The 17,497-nt window shown below is 41.5% G+C and overlaps 1 protein-coding gene across 1 annotated transcript; it reads left to right on the top strand.

Annotated features, from left to right (window-relative positions):
* Positions 1 to 16,432: 16,432 nt before the first annotated feature.
* Positions 16,433 to 17,066, top strand: LOC146965541 (ADP-ribosylation factor-like protein 4C). Its single transcript, XM_085765290.1, has one exon. It carries the CDS (start codon positions 16,455 to 16,457, stop codon positions 17,031 to 17,033), a length of 579 nt encoding a protein of 192 aa, XP_085621416.1. The 5' UTR covers positions 16,433 to 16,454; the 3' UTR covers positions 17,034 to 17,066.
* Positions 17,067 to 17,497: the final 431 nt, after the last annotated feature.

Here is a 17,497-nt window from a genome sequence, read left to right as displayed (position 1 = left end):
GCTAAAAACAGGGAAACGCTGGACATTACAGTAACACCACAACATATGAATCATTGTGTTGCTCTGTACCTGCAACTGCAATTAACAACCGTTCTAGTTCAACACATCGACTTAAAAGGTGAAAACATATCAGTGTGAGAATGAATTCATTTTATTAATTCACATTATTCATATGTATATTTATTCTTTTGCTCCAAAATCTGAGAAAACTCCACCTGCACACTTGAAGTATAAACCTCTTAAAAAATCAGTTTGCAGTTATTCTTACTCCCTCCCTGAGGATAATCCCTTGTTGATAATTTAAAAGCCTCGTGACATTTTCTCCTGTAAACAAACTTTACATTTTTTTTTTTTTGCCTCCGGGAGAATTAATTTAATTTTTAAAGTTTAATTAATTTTTCCGGTGAAAACCATGCAATGTTTCATAACTGTAAAAATCTAATTCCCAGCTGTGAAGCATCACTGTTTGTTTTTGTGAAGGAGTGGAGGGTCGGCTCTGACCCGTCCTCGCCACCGGGGACGAACATGAACAAACACGTTGTCTGATGTGGCTCCTGCAGCAGCAGCAGCAGCAGTGTGTGTGTGTGTGTGTGTGTGTGTGTGCTGACAGGAGCTGAACAGAAGTGTGTTTGTTCTCAGAGCAGCTCTGTGATGAGGAAGGTGAGCAAGATCGAAACCTGGCAGGGAGTCTCTGTGTACTCAGCCCTCCCGCCCCAAACCAAGCCCACCTCTGTCCGTCTCTACTAGCCTACATATATCTATATCTATGTGTGTGTGTGTGTGTGTATGTGAATGTGTGTGTGTGTGTGTGTGTGTGTGTGTGTGTGTGTGTGTGCACTAAACACACTCAGACATGAGGGTTCATGGGCAGATAAGCGGCGCTAACAAACAGGAACCAGAGCTAAAGGAAAGACGTTCAGATGGATAAAGACAAGGTCGCGACCTCCTGTGTGTTTACGTGACACACACATGTGGCAGAAATTAAATATGTGCAGACGATGCTAAAGATAAAAACACAAAACAAAAAAAACCCCAACAACTCCTGGCTTGTGTGTAATAATTTCATCTTTAGGGTTACCAGGAGTCACACGTACGTTATCTGTTAACATGTTCTTTTCCTCTCTCTGGATGCAGCTGCAGATTTTCTCACCCTGAGTTCACATGTAGAACGATCTACAGTCACGTCACTTCAGACCTCAGGACATTACAGAATGGATAATTTCCATGTTAGGCTATTTCACTTCAAGCTGTTCAGAGTTTAACTCATATTTGCTTTAAATGTGTAAATTGCTTTTTTTTAAAAACATTATTCCTTAGGTTTCTGTATTTTACTAATTCATGCTGCCCTTTTTTTATTATTATTATTATTATCAAACTGTCCCTTTGTTCCAACTGCAGTGAAGTCTTGACCAAAAGGTATCTCCAGGTTAAAGTAAAGGTTGAATGAATTTTGTAACTGCATAAGGAAGTGTAGGGAGACAATGATAAACCAGTGTGAACAAAATGAAACAACACCAAAAAAAAAAAGAAAGCAATAAAGTAGCACGTCAAGATAAAATGTTTTAGCAGGAAAAATGTGTGTGTGTGTGTGTGTGTGTTTTGGTTGTAAACATCGGTCTGGTTTGTGTTGGTGAGAAAACACCACAGGGAAACTTTAAATAATGTTACAGGGGACAAATGAAGGTCAAACTGTCTGAAAGAGTTTGTTGCTATAAGAACAAAACCCATACGCCATCTGTGCTGCATCTTATTGCTGTAGTTACATTTTGTTGCTAGGCGACACCTAGTGGTCGTAGTGATAATGACAAGAGCAAAGAGAAAACTACATTGATGTAGCACAGAGAGAAAGTCTTTGTCAAATTGAGCTGTATGGTCATCAGTCTGGAGATTTCTCTATGTTACAGGCATGCTAGTGGTGTGTTAGCATGCTAACGTGTGTTAATTAGTTTTTGTTCACGTTATTGGACGATTTGAGTCAAGTTAAGGCCGGAGTGATGATGTCACCGGAGAAAGAAGTCGAGGATGAAAAACTGAGTCGATCCTGACAGGAAGATGAATCTCTGGGGTGTTTGTTAGCTTGTTAGCATAACGTCTGCTCAGTGAGATAATGAAGTCTTGTGTCTTCAGAGAGTCGCAGCTGTTTTTTTCTGATAAAAAAAAAGAAAATAATGAGAGAAGCAGAAGAAGTAGTCTCGTCGAGCTCTATGAGACTCTGTCTCTGTATCGTCGGCTAAGACAGAAAAGTCTTGTGTTTGTAGGAGTTCAAAGAAACAAGACGACGTTAGTCAGTGTTTGTGGAAGTCGACCTGCAGCTGCATCAATCACATCCTCACTATAATCACTTCGGTGTTGGTAATAAGCTGTGATACAGGAGGCTGATGGAGTTTGATTTAAACTATTTTGATAACCCTGCACTGCAAAAACTCAAATATCTTACTAAGAATATTTGTCTTAGCCTATTTCTAGTCAAAACAAATCTCATTATAGGCTACTTAAAATAAGAAACATCACATTAAAAGTAGGCTAACTTGTTTTTAGACACTTTTTACTTCATTCAAGCATATTTTCAATTGAAATAAGTAGAAAAATCTGATAGTGGAGCAAGTTTTTCTTTCTTATTACAAGCACAAAAAACTTGCTTTCCCTGGCAGATTTTTCTACTTATTTCAAGTGAAAATTAGTTTGAAACAAGTGAAAATGATCTAAAAACAGGTTAATTTTTAGGTGATGAGTCTTATTTTAAGTGGAAAGAGGTTAGTTTTGACCAGAAATGAGAAATTTTGACAAGAAATAAGACAAATATTCTTGGAAAGATTTTGAGTTTTTGCAGTGTGCGGTTTATGATTGGTTTATATAGGAACAAAAAACAATTTGGATCAGAAAGAGATCAGAAATCCCCAACCAGATAACAAAGTGAACTCATGGAGCTCTATAGGACTGTCTGTTTTGACTGTTTTGAAATACCTTTGATTTTGCCTTATTAGCCTATAGGCTATAATAGGCTATTTTGGCATAGTATCAAAGCATTCAGCATAAAAACCTATCCCTTGCTAATAGTGCTGGCCACCGTACCACCGTGATGTCTTGGCCGAAGTATGGACCCGATTTATTTTGCTATCTATCTATCTGGGTACCTACTCAGCCTATTCCTCTACTGCCACCCCCTTCTAATCAACTGAGGGTCAATTTATCGTTTTACCTACCCTCACGCCTTTAGAAAGTTAATTAACCGGTGGTATTTCCTATACTAATCAAGTTTTGGTCTGGGCGTCGCGGAGCTGGAGGGGACGGGAGCATCGATTAGCTGCATGTTCTGCACATCGAGTCCTTTAGTCCGAGCCGATGAGGTTCAGACCCGTGTCAGGTGTTTCAGGGATTTATTGTGGCGAGAAGCTTCTGGTGGAGAAACTGGAGGGAGGCCAAACACAGACGGATTAAATATATGGCACTTGTTACTGAGGAGTGTCTCCCAGCTGGATGAGGTTTCTTTTTTGTGCCTTTTTTTTTTTTTTTTCACTTTTCTCCTTTCAACACCGGAAAAAATTGCAATGTGGGTGACGTTAGCTGTTTGTCTCCTAGGAAACCTCTCTGGTTTGAAACCTACTTGGTTTCAAGGAGGATCGGTTCTGCCAGAGATAAGGACATTTCATCAGCATTACACTAGAGAGCGGCTTAAAAAAAAATCTCTGCCTTTTATCAGCAGAGATCATCGGAAGTGAATGTTTCACAGTCGGTTTTCATTGCTTTACTGGTAGCTGTGGACGGATCAAGAGAAAATGGACACTGAAGGTAAAAGTGAACTGTCTGTAATAGTTTATTTACTTCACTCAAACTTGTAAACTGCAGCTTAGCCTCAGGTGCCTTTTGCTCTCTGGAGTTAAACATTGTTCACAGTGTGCAAAAAAAAACTTCCCACAGGTCGTGTCTGCAGCAGGTTATTATGAAATAGCAGTAGTTAGGTTTTGTTGCAAGGCGACATCTAGTGGTCATATTGATTATGACAATCCATCGATCCACGGATTGATTATTAAAGGCTTCATTGAAAACAAATACACACGACTGGGAGGAGGGTTAGCAAAACAGCGGAGAAATGACCAGACTTGCAAATGCGCTAAATGATGCAATTTATAAATCGATAAAAGCAATATTTTGAACAACATTATGTCTGAAATTAATTATTTCACTCATAAGCTGCGTGTAATAAGCTGGATAATGTAGTGTTAGCCTGTTGTTATGGAGAAATAAAGACTGAGACATCCTTCATTGTAGCCCATACAGTCTATGATCGTAGCTGTGCCTCGGTAGCTCCTCAAGATGGCGCTCACAACAAAAACGTCACGTGACTGAAACCCATGAATATGATATGATGGACTTTGTAGTTTCCCCTTTTGCTTGCTTGTCATTATCACAATGACCACTAGGTGTCGCCTAGCAAGAAAATGTAACCATGGGTTGTAGCCTAATAAGCTGCTGCACACACAACCTGTGGGCTGGTTTATTTCTTTATCGATGCAACCATGGCAAAGTGCTTCTTTGAACCCAAAACACCATCTTTTCTTTAACTTAAAGGAGAATTCCGGCCATTTTTTTTTTTACCCCTAAATCGTCACCCAGTGTTGGTGGGAGCAAAAAACGCGACTAAAATGCCGGCAAACCGGAGTTACACCATGGCTACCCGGTGCTCGGGATAAACGTCTTTCCAGGATGTTCCAGAGTTCGGCTATCTGAGGTGAGTGACTACATGCAAAAACACAAAGTTTATACTGTTTATACTGAACACTATATGAGTTCAGTGGTGTCTCTAAGGATTTCAGTCATGTACCATAGATATTTGATTGTTTTCTGAGTGTTTGTTGTGGTTGAAAGAATTGCCCCCATGTGTTAGCGTTGTCGCTATCCCTAGCGCCGTCTCGCCATGGTGTAACTCCGGTTTTCCTGCATCAATTTTAGTCGCGTTTTTTGCTCCAACCAACACTTGGTGACCATCAGGACAACGATTTAGGGGTCAAAAATGACCATAATTCTTCTTTAACCAAGCCACGATGATATCATAGTATCCACGGCAAAACTTCCGGCATGGTCTCTTAGGTTTTGGCCGTGAGAGATTTTTGGATGTGGGTTGTTTCTGTATTCAGGATGAACATCATTCAGACTCTGGAGTGAAATAAGCGGCAAACAGAATAAAACATTAGAAACAAAAAGCCCAGAGTTGCACCAAGCGGAGCGAGGAAGTCTTTTCATGCTGTTATCTCAAAATGTGGAGTAATGTCCCACTGAATGCTAAAATTTCCCAGGATTCAGACGATTAGCCTGTTGATGGGTCTCCTCTGCAGGCTCCGCCGACTCTCTCAACGAACACCAAAACACAGAGGGAGGCTGTGGGATCTTTTTAATGCATGGTCTGTTTTAACAGGAAGACTAATGGCTGAAGGTTTTATGGTAAAAACAGCATGACTGAATAATAATAACTTGTATTTTTCTTCCTCTCTGAGCTGTGACTCTGCACTTCGCCGCTTTTCCTCCTCCTCCCGTAATCCATCCTGGGATCTCTGCACGCCACGGCACTCTCAGCCACTCAGGCCTGTTCCTCAATCATCACATCATAGCTCTTACTTTCTGTCTCTCCCTCTCATCTCATCCTCCTCTTTTCCGCTCGTTGTCATCAGTCGTTATAGGATCCATTTCGGGAGTCGCGTTCAACAGGCACAAACAACACAACTGGTTTATTAATGCGAGCTGGGCTGGACGAGTGCAGAGCGAGCGACCACTGCATGTGCCAACAAAACACTCTGCTCCCCCAGTAAACACCGGCGCCATGGCAACCCCCAGAGCACAGCATGCGCGTCTCCATGGCAACCTTTATGTGTGTGTGAGAGACAGTGATGGAGGAAAAAAAAAAGAAAGAAGACGAGGCTATACTACCGACTGAAAAGCATCGATACAAATGACTGTCAGCAGCAGAATAAACAGACGATGCATTAAGAAGCAGTCGGTCGGTTCACACCAGAGATGAGCGATGGGAGGATGTGGGAGCTGAAGGGCAACACACCAAAACAACAAATACAAGCACAATATCCTCAGAGCATCCATAGACATCTCTCAAAAGGCCTCCTGTCTCTTCATTTCTCATCCACCACCGCTCCACTTATATGAGACGCTTTTTTTTAAAAAGGCATCGCAAAACTCAATTTCATTGCCACTAAAGTGTCCGAGCAGCACGATTAAGTCAGTGAAATATCAGGTGAGAGGGACGTTAAATCCTGGAGGGAGGAGACGCTGCTGCTGCTCAAGGAGAAACTCTTTGCCCCAGACTGAGCTATCTAAATAACTAATGGAAGGACTCTTATGGAATTTAGTGATGGCGATTGACGATTGATTGATGATACTTCATAGTTTAACGTTATAATACTTACATTTTATTTGAGATGGCTCAAAGGAAAACTAAGACTCCTCCAACTTTGGTTTTTATTTCTCCCAGTCATGAACAGGCAAAGTGGTGCAACATCATTATAGATGATTAATGTTAATGTAAATGTATTTTATTTTTCATGCACTTGTTAATTGCTTTTACAGTGGCATTATTACTCGTTTTTTAATACTTTGTTGCAAAGCTTCTAACCTTCACAAACATAATCTGTCATTTCATCCTCTTTGTGATATTGTACTTTGCTTTGCTTTATCTCACGCTATGAGATAACAACAGAACGTTACCAGACAGAGTTGTTTTAGAGGTAAATGCAGAGACTGCTTGATGAAAAACTGTCCCTGAAGGCAAACGCACATCAGCGGTTTTGCATGAATTTCCCTCTAAAACAACACTTGTTGGATTGTGTATTTGATGAGTTTGATGAGGGAAACCAAGAAATCCCATGAGCCTCCGTAGCGTAGCTCTGAGCAGCTCGCCGCTCTGCTCCGCCGTTCTAAAAATATCTTGCACCGTCAATTAAAGGTAACGAACCTACTGCTATGACTATATTTTCACCAATTTCGCCAATTTGCCAAAATGTTGAACTATTCCTTTAAAGTTTTGAGATACTTATTCCTGATTGGCTACAGTGCCTAATCAAACTGCAAGTTACCATAGTAACAGTTAAACTCTTATTTAGTGGTGGGGGTGAATCTGCTGTTTTATTTTTGTTTTCCTGTCATCAAATCCCTGTGGAGCCGAATTGACGCTGAATGAATCCTAATAATATACAGTGTGTGTGTTTTTGTGTGTGTGTGTGTGTGTGTGTGTGTGTGTGTGTGTGTGTGTGTGTGTGCAGTCTGGTAGTACATCTTATTCCCTGGAGCCACAGAGCTCCATTGTTTCCAAAAACTATTAAAACACATCAGTGAGACACAGACTGTTGCTCTGGGGGGGCGACATGTTCCTTCATTATCATGAACACACACACACACACACACACACACACACACACACACACACACACACACACACACACTGTAGTTCATTTTGACACACTATTATACCGCTGCCTGACATACACACTCACTCCATTGCTGAATCTGGATTAATACGCCGCTGAAAATAGTTCCCGACAAATACAAAACATTACTTCCTCACACTTGTTAAAAACTTCTGTTGCCAGAATAAAAAACAGAGAATGATTTTATTTATATAGTTTGTTTATTTACGTATTTAGTTTTGGCTCTAATTAACATAATAATAACACAGACAGGCATTTTACAGTAAACAGCCTGTAGAGACCGGTGAGGTCAGCGAGGCTCATAGAGGTCGAGCTGCACAACCTGCATTAAATCAGTGGAATTAATGTTTTTGTTCACACATTTCTCATGTTGGGATGTTGAATATTATTCTTTTCTTGCATCCAGAGGATAAGCCTCCTGTACTTGTTAACGATGATGTATGAATAGCTGGTTGCAGCACGAAGCGTAGGAGCCTCTGAGCTCATTGTTTTATCAGATTATACGTAGAAACCTAAGTTCATGATGTTTGTTCATTAGGTGGGTTCATTTTTGAACATTTGACATATGAATTCTAATAGTTTGGTGATGTTTTGACTGTTAAACACTGAGCTGCTAGCAGAGGCCTATACAGTTAGTTTTAGGTGGGTTTTTTTTAGACTTGAGGAAGGAAAACTATCTAATATTTCATAACTGTCCCCCAGCAACTCTTAAATCATGGTACTATCTGCTGCTGCTACTAAATATGTGATGCTTGGTGGCTTGTTTGCTTGCACCAACACAGGAAAAACAACACTCCACCTCCATCAAACACTCGAGTTGAGCTGTGAAGCATGAAAGTAGAAGTCGGGCTGTGTTCCTGCCTCGAACCTCCTGCCTCTCTTTATCTGAGGGGCTTCTACCGTCGCTCTCTTCAGCGAACAGCCTCCATTATACCTCAGTGCCGACTGTAGGAGGCACAGGAGATACTGAAAGCAAAGCTTTTATCTCTCCGAGGCAGGTTGAAGGAGCCATTAAGACGGAGCTCAGTGGTCTATCAGGTGGGATAACACACACACACACACACACACACACACACACCTGCAGCTGTACACCTCCGGCAGCAGAAGTCAACCTGAAGTCATCAACAACCTCCTGCAGGCTGTTCAGAGATGTTTCTATTCAGCAGAGGACAGTGTACATGATGTTTCTGCACTCAGGTAAAAAAAAACTGTGAAATATTTCTTCCCTTTGAGTCTGAAAAACTACATTTACTACAGTTTTTTCACTCCTGGACAAGTTTAGGTGGGTAATACGTGTTGAAAATGTAATTTTTCAACCGCCAAATTTTGTGTTAAAGGGACAACGAGGAGTTCAATCAGGATAGACCATTTACTACGAGAGAGCCAGGTTTGAAGATGAAGATGAAATTACATTTATTGTGAACAAAATTAACTTTGGCGCTAAGACCACGGGGTGTAGACCAGCCGAGTAAACTGATCTGGGGATGAGAAGCTTGCATCTGAAGTATATCCCCCCCGGGCCTAGACACTGGTGGTGGTAGGGAAGCTTGAAGTCGCCTGATGAGGGAACTTCTCGGTTGAAGATCCAGGTTAAGACAGTCTGTATCTTGATGGAGGTGGTGCAGGGGTGGAGGTGGGCTGATAGTTTGCTGAAATGACGGCTGGATGACAGGAGAGAGAGAGAACTTTAAAATTTGACGCTAATGACTGATTGGTGGAAGAGAAAGAGGATGGCACACTGTGATTGGTTGAATTATGAGAATAAGGGTGGAGTGAGAGGATAGCGGGAAAACAGGGAAAGGGCTTTGAGGCGTGCTTAAAGAGATAGTCTTCCTGTCTGAACTTTCACTAAGCTTCATTTTTGGAAAAGCGAAGTGTTTTCACACTACATTTATGAGCCTCCGCGCGCACCGTGAAATTCTTTGACCGGCGCAAGACAGACTCATGTTTTCATTCATCAAGAATTAAAGTCAGAGGTTCGAAGACGATCACATACCTCATATTCTCATGACTCGCCGCAAAACCGAAAGTAAAGAAACGCTGGTCAGCTCGACCAGCATTTCCGCCACCACTAATAATAACAAAATAACGATAGAGACAAAACAATATATTTATCAAAAATGGGCCCATTAACAAGTGTGGGTAGAGCAGATTCATCCACATTAACGTGAGACTTTTTTTTATAACCAAATAGAAACTCCTTATTGTCCCTTTAAAGCCACAACATAAAAATAAAAAGATGTTTTAATCCACTAATGTAAAAGTATGTTTGATCACTTTACATACAATTACAAAATAATTTCATCCTAACACCAAAGTCAAGTGGAAAAGATGGGTTTTCTGGTTTGTTTATAAATATGAATGAGATGTGTTCCACAGGGCTCCATACTGGGACCACTTCTGTTCCCTATATGATAAACATAATATATGGCCATAATTATGCAAATGACACAAGCAGTAGATGCATTGAACTATGTTGTGTGGTTCATAAAGTGCTTAAAGATTAAAGGCAAAAACATATAACATTGGGTTTATTCTGTCTTATTCTATTTTATCTTCGATTTAACATCTTTTTACTCTTGTAAAAAGATGTGTCTTTTCATGATGTCTATCTGTGTTGCCCTGTGTTTCTTATCTCAGTATCTCTTCATCTTATGTAAATCACTCTGTATTTCCCTGTTTTTCAAAGCTGCCATACAAATACATTTCCAAATTATTTTATTTATAGAGCACATTTGCCTCGCTTCACCTCTACTACTTCAGAGGATGAACTTGTGAAGCCAGAAATTATGAATAACTTGTTGTTTTTTAAAAGAGTTGGGTATATTAGCCTCTTTATGATCGGTGGCGCTCCATCAGGGGCGTAGACAGGTGACTCAGGCCTTCTTCTTGAATTACAAACCTCCATTCGACTGCTCCTGAGGAAATTGAACAGGAGGTTATGGGATGACAACGTTTCCTGATATTTTTCATTGGCATAGTTTTGAATGAAATCTGACTTGATAATTGAAGTGTGAAAGCCACAGGCCACGAGTCATTTAACACGATTTCACAGCCAAAGACCTCGGTTACATCACTCATCTCTCATGGCTGCTGCTGCTGCTGCCGTGGACCAATTTTCTCCAGTTGCTCCGTTAAAACTGGAGGAAAAAAAGCAAAAAAAAAAAAAAAAAGCTTCTAACTTGAGAAATGTGAGCTCTTCGGGGTCATTAGCAGTGTCTGGGTGTGATATCAGCATTGCGATATCCTGCAGATCAGACTTTGAAGCCTCAGACAGACGGACAGGATCTGATCTGATCTGATCTGACAGCAACTCTTCAGCCAGTCTTCCTCGTGGACATGAAACACTGGGTAAACCAACACTCACTCATCCTCCTCCTCCACTTTTCAGTCATTACAATTGACACATTTAAGTGCGGGCGGCTACACTTTTATTTACAAAATGGCATTTCATACAGTAGTGACACATAAAGGCAGCTATGCATCATTCAGCTGCACAGATATGACCCACATTGAGCTTCACATGTGGATGTTGTTTTAATATATCTGTCACACGTAGCAGAAACAGAAGCATGAAATTTGCATAAGCCTGAACAGAGCTGTGACTGAGCTGCAGAGGAGAGGAAGTCTGACACGCCCAGGGAACTCCAGATAAACATACTACAGTATATACCCACCACACACATGCAAACTACCCCTATCAGCACATTAGGAAACTTCCACAGAACATAAAGATGCTTCTGGAAAAACAAGCTTGACAAGCATGAATAAATCATAGTTAGAGATATCTGGTTCACACACATGAGGGGACTTTTTGTTTGAGTTTGAGTTTTGGGTAAATGTTCCTCTGAGTCCCAGTGGTTTGTTAAAATTCTGCCTGCGCCGCCATCTTTCAGGATAACAAAGTGGATTTAAACCAAAAATGGTCAGATTATGTGACCAAAATGTGACCAATCACTTTTGAACCAACATGCCAATAGGCTATTAATAGGCTATGATAAGATGTTAAAAGATCTAGACCACCATGTTGCCAGTGGGAATGACGTGCATTTTAACAGGCTAAATGTTACATGTTAAATATGGACACTTGAAATGGTAAAAGCATGGTAACATAAGCAATTAGCTCACAGATTCATCTTGATAATATGGTAGGTTGGCCTAATATTGGCATTTAGACTGTCTGGAATAGTGCTGAAATGCTAATATCAGCATTTAGCACAGCGATTCAGCCTGTTCTGATGATATTAGCAGTAGCCTAAGGTAATGCTCTTAGTTTTTGTTAGACAAAGTCACAATTTTTAAACATTACCAAGTTTTAAGATGAATTCTTTTGCCATTATAGCTTTTTAATTTGTAAAATATAAAATTAACTAGTTAAATGCGCTGCAACAGTTGAGCAGCTCCACATCCACTGCGCTCTGGCTCAACTGATTGCGCTCAGACAGCGGCAAGTGTAAGTCTGCACGTGTTGCACGCCCCCATGAGTTGACGACATAAGGAGGTAATACATTTTTAAAAATGAATGATAGTATTAATCGGTCAAAGTTCTTGTTATTGGTTATTGGTTAAACATGTGCATCCCTACTATCTAATAAAAAGAAATGACTTAGAAAAAAATCCAAATTACATATCTGATCAATGTTCATAATTTGTTCTGTTTTTTGGGAGATAACATTTCAGGTATGTATTTAGAAACAAATGTCTGCTTTAATCTCCACCAGGACTTGAACATTGTTATTGTGACTCAACTATAATACATAATATAACTCATAAAAAGATAATACAGCCTATCTCCAGCTGAAGACCGAAGGCAAGGAGCCGCAGCTGCACAACAGTTAACAACATTTCTGAGACTTTAGTGTTGGTTTGGGGACCGGAGCTGCTGCAGGTAGAGAAAAGAGCAGGTGTGTGTGTGTGTGTGTGTGTGTGTGTGTGTGTGGTGGGTTAATGGCTCCTCTGTGAAGATAACAATATCCAACAATATAGAAGAAAAGAGATCCTGAACGTTATTTCAGCTTCTGGGAGGAGGGTAAATGGACTTTATTCATGTTTACCCTCCAGTGCACCCTGGGTAATGACATCCCTGGAAATGAATCAGGCTTCAGGGAATAAAATGCAGTCAGCAGAGGGCCCTCGCGTATACAGTGAAACGAGTGTGTGTGTGTGTATGTGGAGGAGAGGGAGATTTATGTGTGTTTGTGTTTGTTTAGAGACGAAGAGGAGGAGGAGGAGGAGGGTGGAGTGGTCGCTGGAGGTTTCCTCTGTGGAATAGTGATGAAGGAGAAACTGAAGAGAGCATGTGCACACATGAACACCGGCTGTTTGTTGTGACATGTAGCAGCTACTTCTTCAAACTGTGTGTGTGTGTGTGTGTGTTGTGTGTTATGAACATGTTCAGACCTCTCTCTCTCCTCACTGTATTTATTTATTTTAACACTGAGCTGTTGAACCTTGCAGATTTTGAGGAAATGTGCACAAACTAAAAGACTAAAACTAAGATTTTTACGTTTTCACGTTGATGTGACGTCATCACAGCTCAAACTGATGATGATGATGATGATGATGATAGAATAAAAATGCCCAACAGCTGAGTGTGGCAGAAAAACACAACACCAGTTTGTATTTTTGTCAGATGTCGCCACCTAGTGGATGAAACCAACACAACACATTAAAGCCACAGACTGTCAGGTTTATGATAAAGGCACATTCAGTGTTTTTTTTATATAAACACCAACACACACATGATGACTAGGAGTATTTTCATTTTGCAATCAGACAATAAGGGTCCCTTAATTAACGTTAGTTAGTACATTATTAAGCATTAATATATAAACTAATGTGTTAATTAATTCTGAGTAATGCATACATGATGATAACTAATTACATTATTAAACTTTTATTATTACTTAATAATTTATTAATTAACTTTGAGTAGTAAACATTAATTAACTGCTTACTAATAGGCTACATTAATTAATGTGTTTCCTATTCCTAAGTAATACATAATAATGATTGTTAATATATCTGTAAACAGTTAATTAATGTTTAATAATGTACTAACTAACGTTAATTAAGGGACTCTTATTGTAAAGTGTTACCAAACGACAAAATAAAACACTCCTGAGACACAAACAGACACTGAACAATAAAAGACCAGATGATAAATAAAAACGATAAAATCAGGAACTGAGGAAACACTATCATCTCGTACATTAAGATACATTTAGCCATGGACTCCAGTGACAACTATATACTTTAATACAAATTTCACATGATAAAAACACAATATAATGATACACAATAGTGTTTTCAGTGAAATAAGCACATGTTCTGTAGATTAGAGCCGTGTTCAGAGCTTTTGAATGTCTGGGTGGTGGGAGGGTGCAGACGAGGGGCAAGGAAGTGTTAAAGGGATAGGTCAACATTTTGGCAAATTGGCCCATTCCCATAATCCCTATAGTTATAGCAGTGGGTTCGTTACCTTTAATTCTCGGTGCAAGCTATTTTTAGAACGGTGGAGCAGAGCCCAAAACGTTACCAGACAGAGTTGTTTTAGAGGTAAATACAGGGACTGCTTGATGAAAAACTGTCCCTGAAGGCAACGTGCATCAGCAGTAACGTTCTGTTATTATCTCATAGCGTGGTGAATGTGCAGGTCACAACTTGTCCACCAGAGCGTTGTGGAGTTGTTGGATTGTGTAATTGATGAGTTTGATGAGGGAAACCAAGAAATCCCATGAGCCTCCGTAGCGTAGCTCTGAGCAGCTCACGGCTCTGCTCTGCTGTTCTAAAAATAGCTTGCACCGACAATTAAAGGTAACGAACCTACTGCTATGACTATAGGGATTATGGCAATGGACCAGTTTGCCAAAATGTTGAACTATCCCTTTAAAGGTCAAACCTTAAGTTCTGTGATTGCTCGGACAAAACACCTGAAAGATTATTCTTAAAATCTGTTCACCCTTAAAATCTTCACCAGGGTTATTCCACTTAAGTATTTTAGGTTTTCTCCTTAATTTAGTCTTAAAGAATCACTTAAAGTCCATTAAAGTGTTGCACAGAAGACTTTAGTGACCAAAGTGAAGAAAAACAAAGTGTCTCTGACTCCATCATGACCAGACTGAAATGTAACAGGAGGAGAAACAAACTTGTAATGATGATGAACTGACTTTACATCACAGCTCTGACCTGCGTTGAGTTAATTCCTCCATTTTCAGCAGGTTATTGATCTCTGAGGTTTTATACCTCAAGACCTCTGAGGTCTGGTTCAGTCCAACTGTTTCAGGTCTGTAAGTTCAACAACTAGAACTCCTCAACTTTTCCTTTAACTACGGAAACATTGAAGTGATTCTATGCAGCCAGCTGCTGGTTCTCACTACAAATAAACATGTTAGATTCAATATGCAAATTAGCAGCCGGTCTGTCCAACCTGAGACATGTAAACAACCCCCACCCACCCCTCCCAGTCTGAACGAGCGTCTCTGGTTATTTTGCATGTGTGTGTGTGTGTGTGGACACTTTGAGGTGAATTAACATCAGTCTCAGTTTTGATCTGACAAACAGCTGCAGGTTCAGGTGTGAACGCAGCCGAGACACATTCACACACGACTGGAACCAAAACTCACTACACATGTGGACGGTCCAGAGTCCAGACCACCTGGTTCTGGTCACAAGGTGGAGCCAGAGTTTCATCTCTATGGAAACACTGTTGGTCAAAGGCCTGAGATCTGTCTTATCACTTATATTGTATAATAACAACTTTTTTTCTGCCTATTTTTCCATCAATGTTTTCATCTTCATTCTATCTTTTCTTTGTGTCTCACTCAGTATCTTTAATAGCTTTGTTGTGTAAAACTTTGTGCTGCAGGTTTCACACAAGAACAAAGTTAATGTATAAACTTGGGGTGCGGGTCTTATGTTTTATGTTTTATGTTCTTATGTCTCTATGTAATTGTGGTGTATGAAATGTGGGAATTAAATTAATGTAAGTTGCACTTCTTGAGGCCACTTTGTACGAAATGGTGAAAACAATTTTCCTTGAAAAGGACAAATAAACTCATCTATCTATCAAATACTGGTGGGAATAGAATAACAGAGCTGATAGATATCCCTCATGCTCTTGCACATCTGTAACCGGAAGGTGGCGCAGCTGGATCAACATGAACACAACACAAACTCACTCTTCTCCTGTGAGTTGAGTTTGTGTCAGAATTAAAACAGTAAAGTGGAAGCTGTAGGTGTTTTGTTTTTTTTTTTTTTGGGGGGGGGGGGGGGTTTATCGTTGATTTCTAATGAACGAAACAGACTTTGTGTTTGTGTATTCGTGTGTGTCTATAGGAACCGATCACCACGGCGGCTCGTATCGTGGAGACGCTCGATCGCTGCTTCATTGGCACATGTCCCAGCGGGGGTGGAGCTAGAGGAGGGGGTGGGGTGAGAGAAAGAGGGGCGGGGGTGCCTCTTGTTTTGCGGTCTTGTTTCCTCATCGTCACAACAGTGCAGCTGCAGACTCCGTCACGAGAGCAGCGACCGAGAGAGAGAAGGAGAGAAGGAGAGGAGACAGAGGACGAGTGGATGATCCTCGGTTCTCCTGAGACTATCCTGGACCTGGATCTGCGTCTGTGATTCTGTCGTGGTCGTGGTGTCCATCAGGAGAGGGGTTCGGGGTGGTGGGGGTGTGGGGGACAGGACTGGACTGGACTGCGTGGTTACAGGTCCGTGCTGCATGCCTGCCTGCCTGCCTGCCGGAGGAGAGGAGTGTTTTCACCGCGTCGCCAAATGGGTGTGAGCGCCTGAGGAGAATACTAATGAACGGCGCGCTGCGTCCTGCCGAGGCAGCTGAGGGCCACAGCTCCACCGCATCACACACACATCACACACACACACATACACACACCCAGAGCCACCAGAGGAATCTATAACACGGTGTCAGCAGGTGGGAACCTACAGGAGCTGCAGATCTAATAGACAGAGACGTTTTTCTTCTTTTTTTCCCCTTTTTTTTTGTTTTTTTGGGGGAGAAAAATGGGAAACAGCTTCTCCAACATCTCCGCCTTCCAGTCCCTGCACATCGTCATGCTGGGGCTGGACTCGGCGGGGAAGACCACGGTCCTGTACAGACTCAAATTCAACGAGTTCGTCAACACGGTGCCCACGATCGGCTTCAACACGGAGAAGATCAAGCTGAGCAACGGCACCGCCAAGGGCATCAGCTGTCACTTCTGGGACGTGGGCGGCCAGGAGAAGCTGCGGCCCCTGTGGAAGTCCTACAGCCGCTGCACGGACGGCATCATCTACGTGGTGGACTCCGTGGACGTGGACCGGCTGGAGGAGGCCAAGACCGAGCTGCACAAAGTCACCAAGTTCGCGGAGAACCAGGGCACGCCGCTGCTGGTCATCGCCAACAAGCAGGACCTGCCCAAGTCGCTGCCGGTGGCGGACATCGAGAAGCAGCTGGCCCTGCACGAGCTCAGCCCCTCCACCACCTACCACATCCAGCCCGCGTGCGCTATCATCGGCGAGGGGCTGCACGAGGGCATGGACAAACTGTACGAGATGATCGTGAAGAGGAGGAAATCTCTAAAGCAGAAAAAGAAGCGGTAACCGGAGCTGGACCACGGTGCTGTCTGTCTGTCTGTCTATCTGCCCTGCACTGGTTCATGCGCTGCAGTGATTTATTTTTATTTTTTTCATTTTTTATTATTCCTCTGCATCCTGAGTTTGGATTAAAGCTGTCTGAAGCTGTGAAGCCCTGCTGGATGAAGCCTCTGTTGCACGCTGCTGCAGGACCGGAACCAGAGACTATATAGACTAGACTGGACTGGACTTTATAATAATAATAATAAGGTTGAACCAAATACAAAAAAGAAACAAAAGAAAAGAAAAAAAGACTGAGATGAGACATGAAACTTGAATTAAAGGAGCGTTCAGGAACAGAAACAGGCTGGCCTGTTCACTGCTGCTTTCACTGACTCTGAAGAAGAATAAGAATAAGAAGCTCCTATGACAAGACAAGTGTCTCCCTGAGGACAGACTGTGTTTCTGAGTCCACTTCACAATGAGTCTGC

The sequence above is a fragment of the Trachurus japonicus genome, chromosome 21 (genome assembly GCF_045865225.1).
Source record: "Trachurus japonicus isolate A0001 chromosome 21, Traja_1.0".
In the NCBI taxonomy this organism is placed as follows: domain Eukaryota; kingdom Metazoa; phylum Chordata; class Actinopteri; order Carangiformes; family Carangidae; genus Trachurus; species Trachurus japonicus.
The sequence above is the reverse complement of the archived record's forward strand: the minus strand, read 5'-3'. Positions and strand labels throughout refer to the sequence as shown.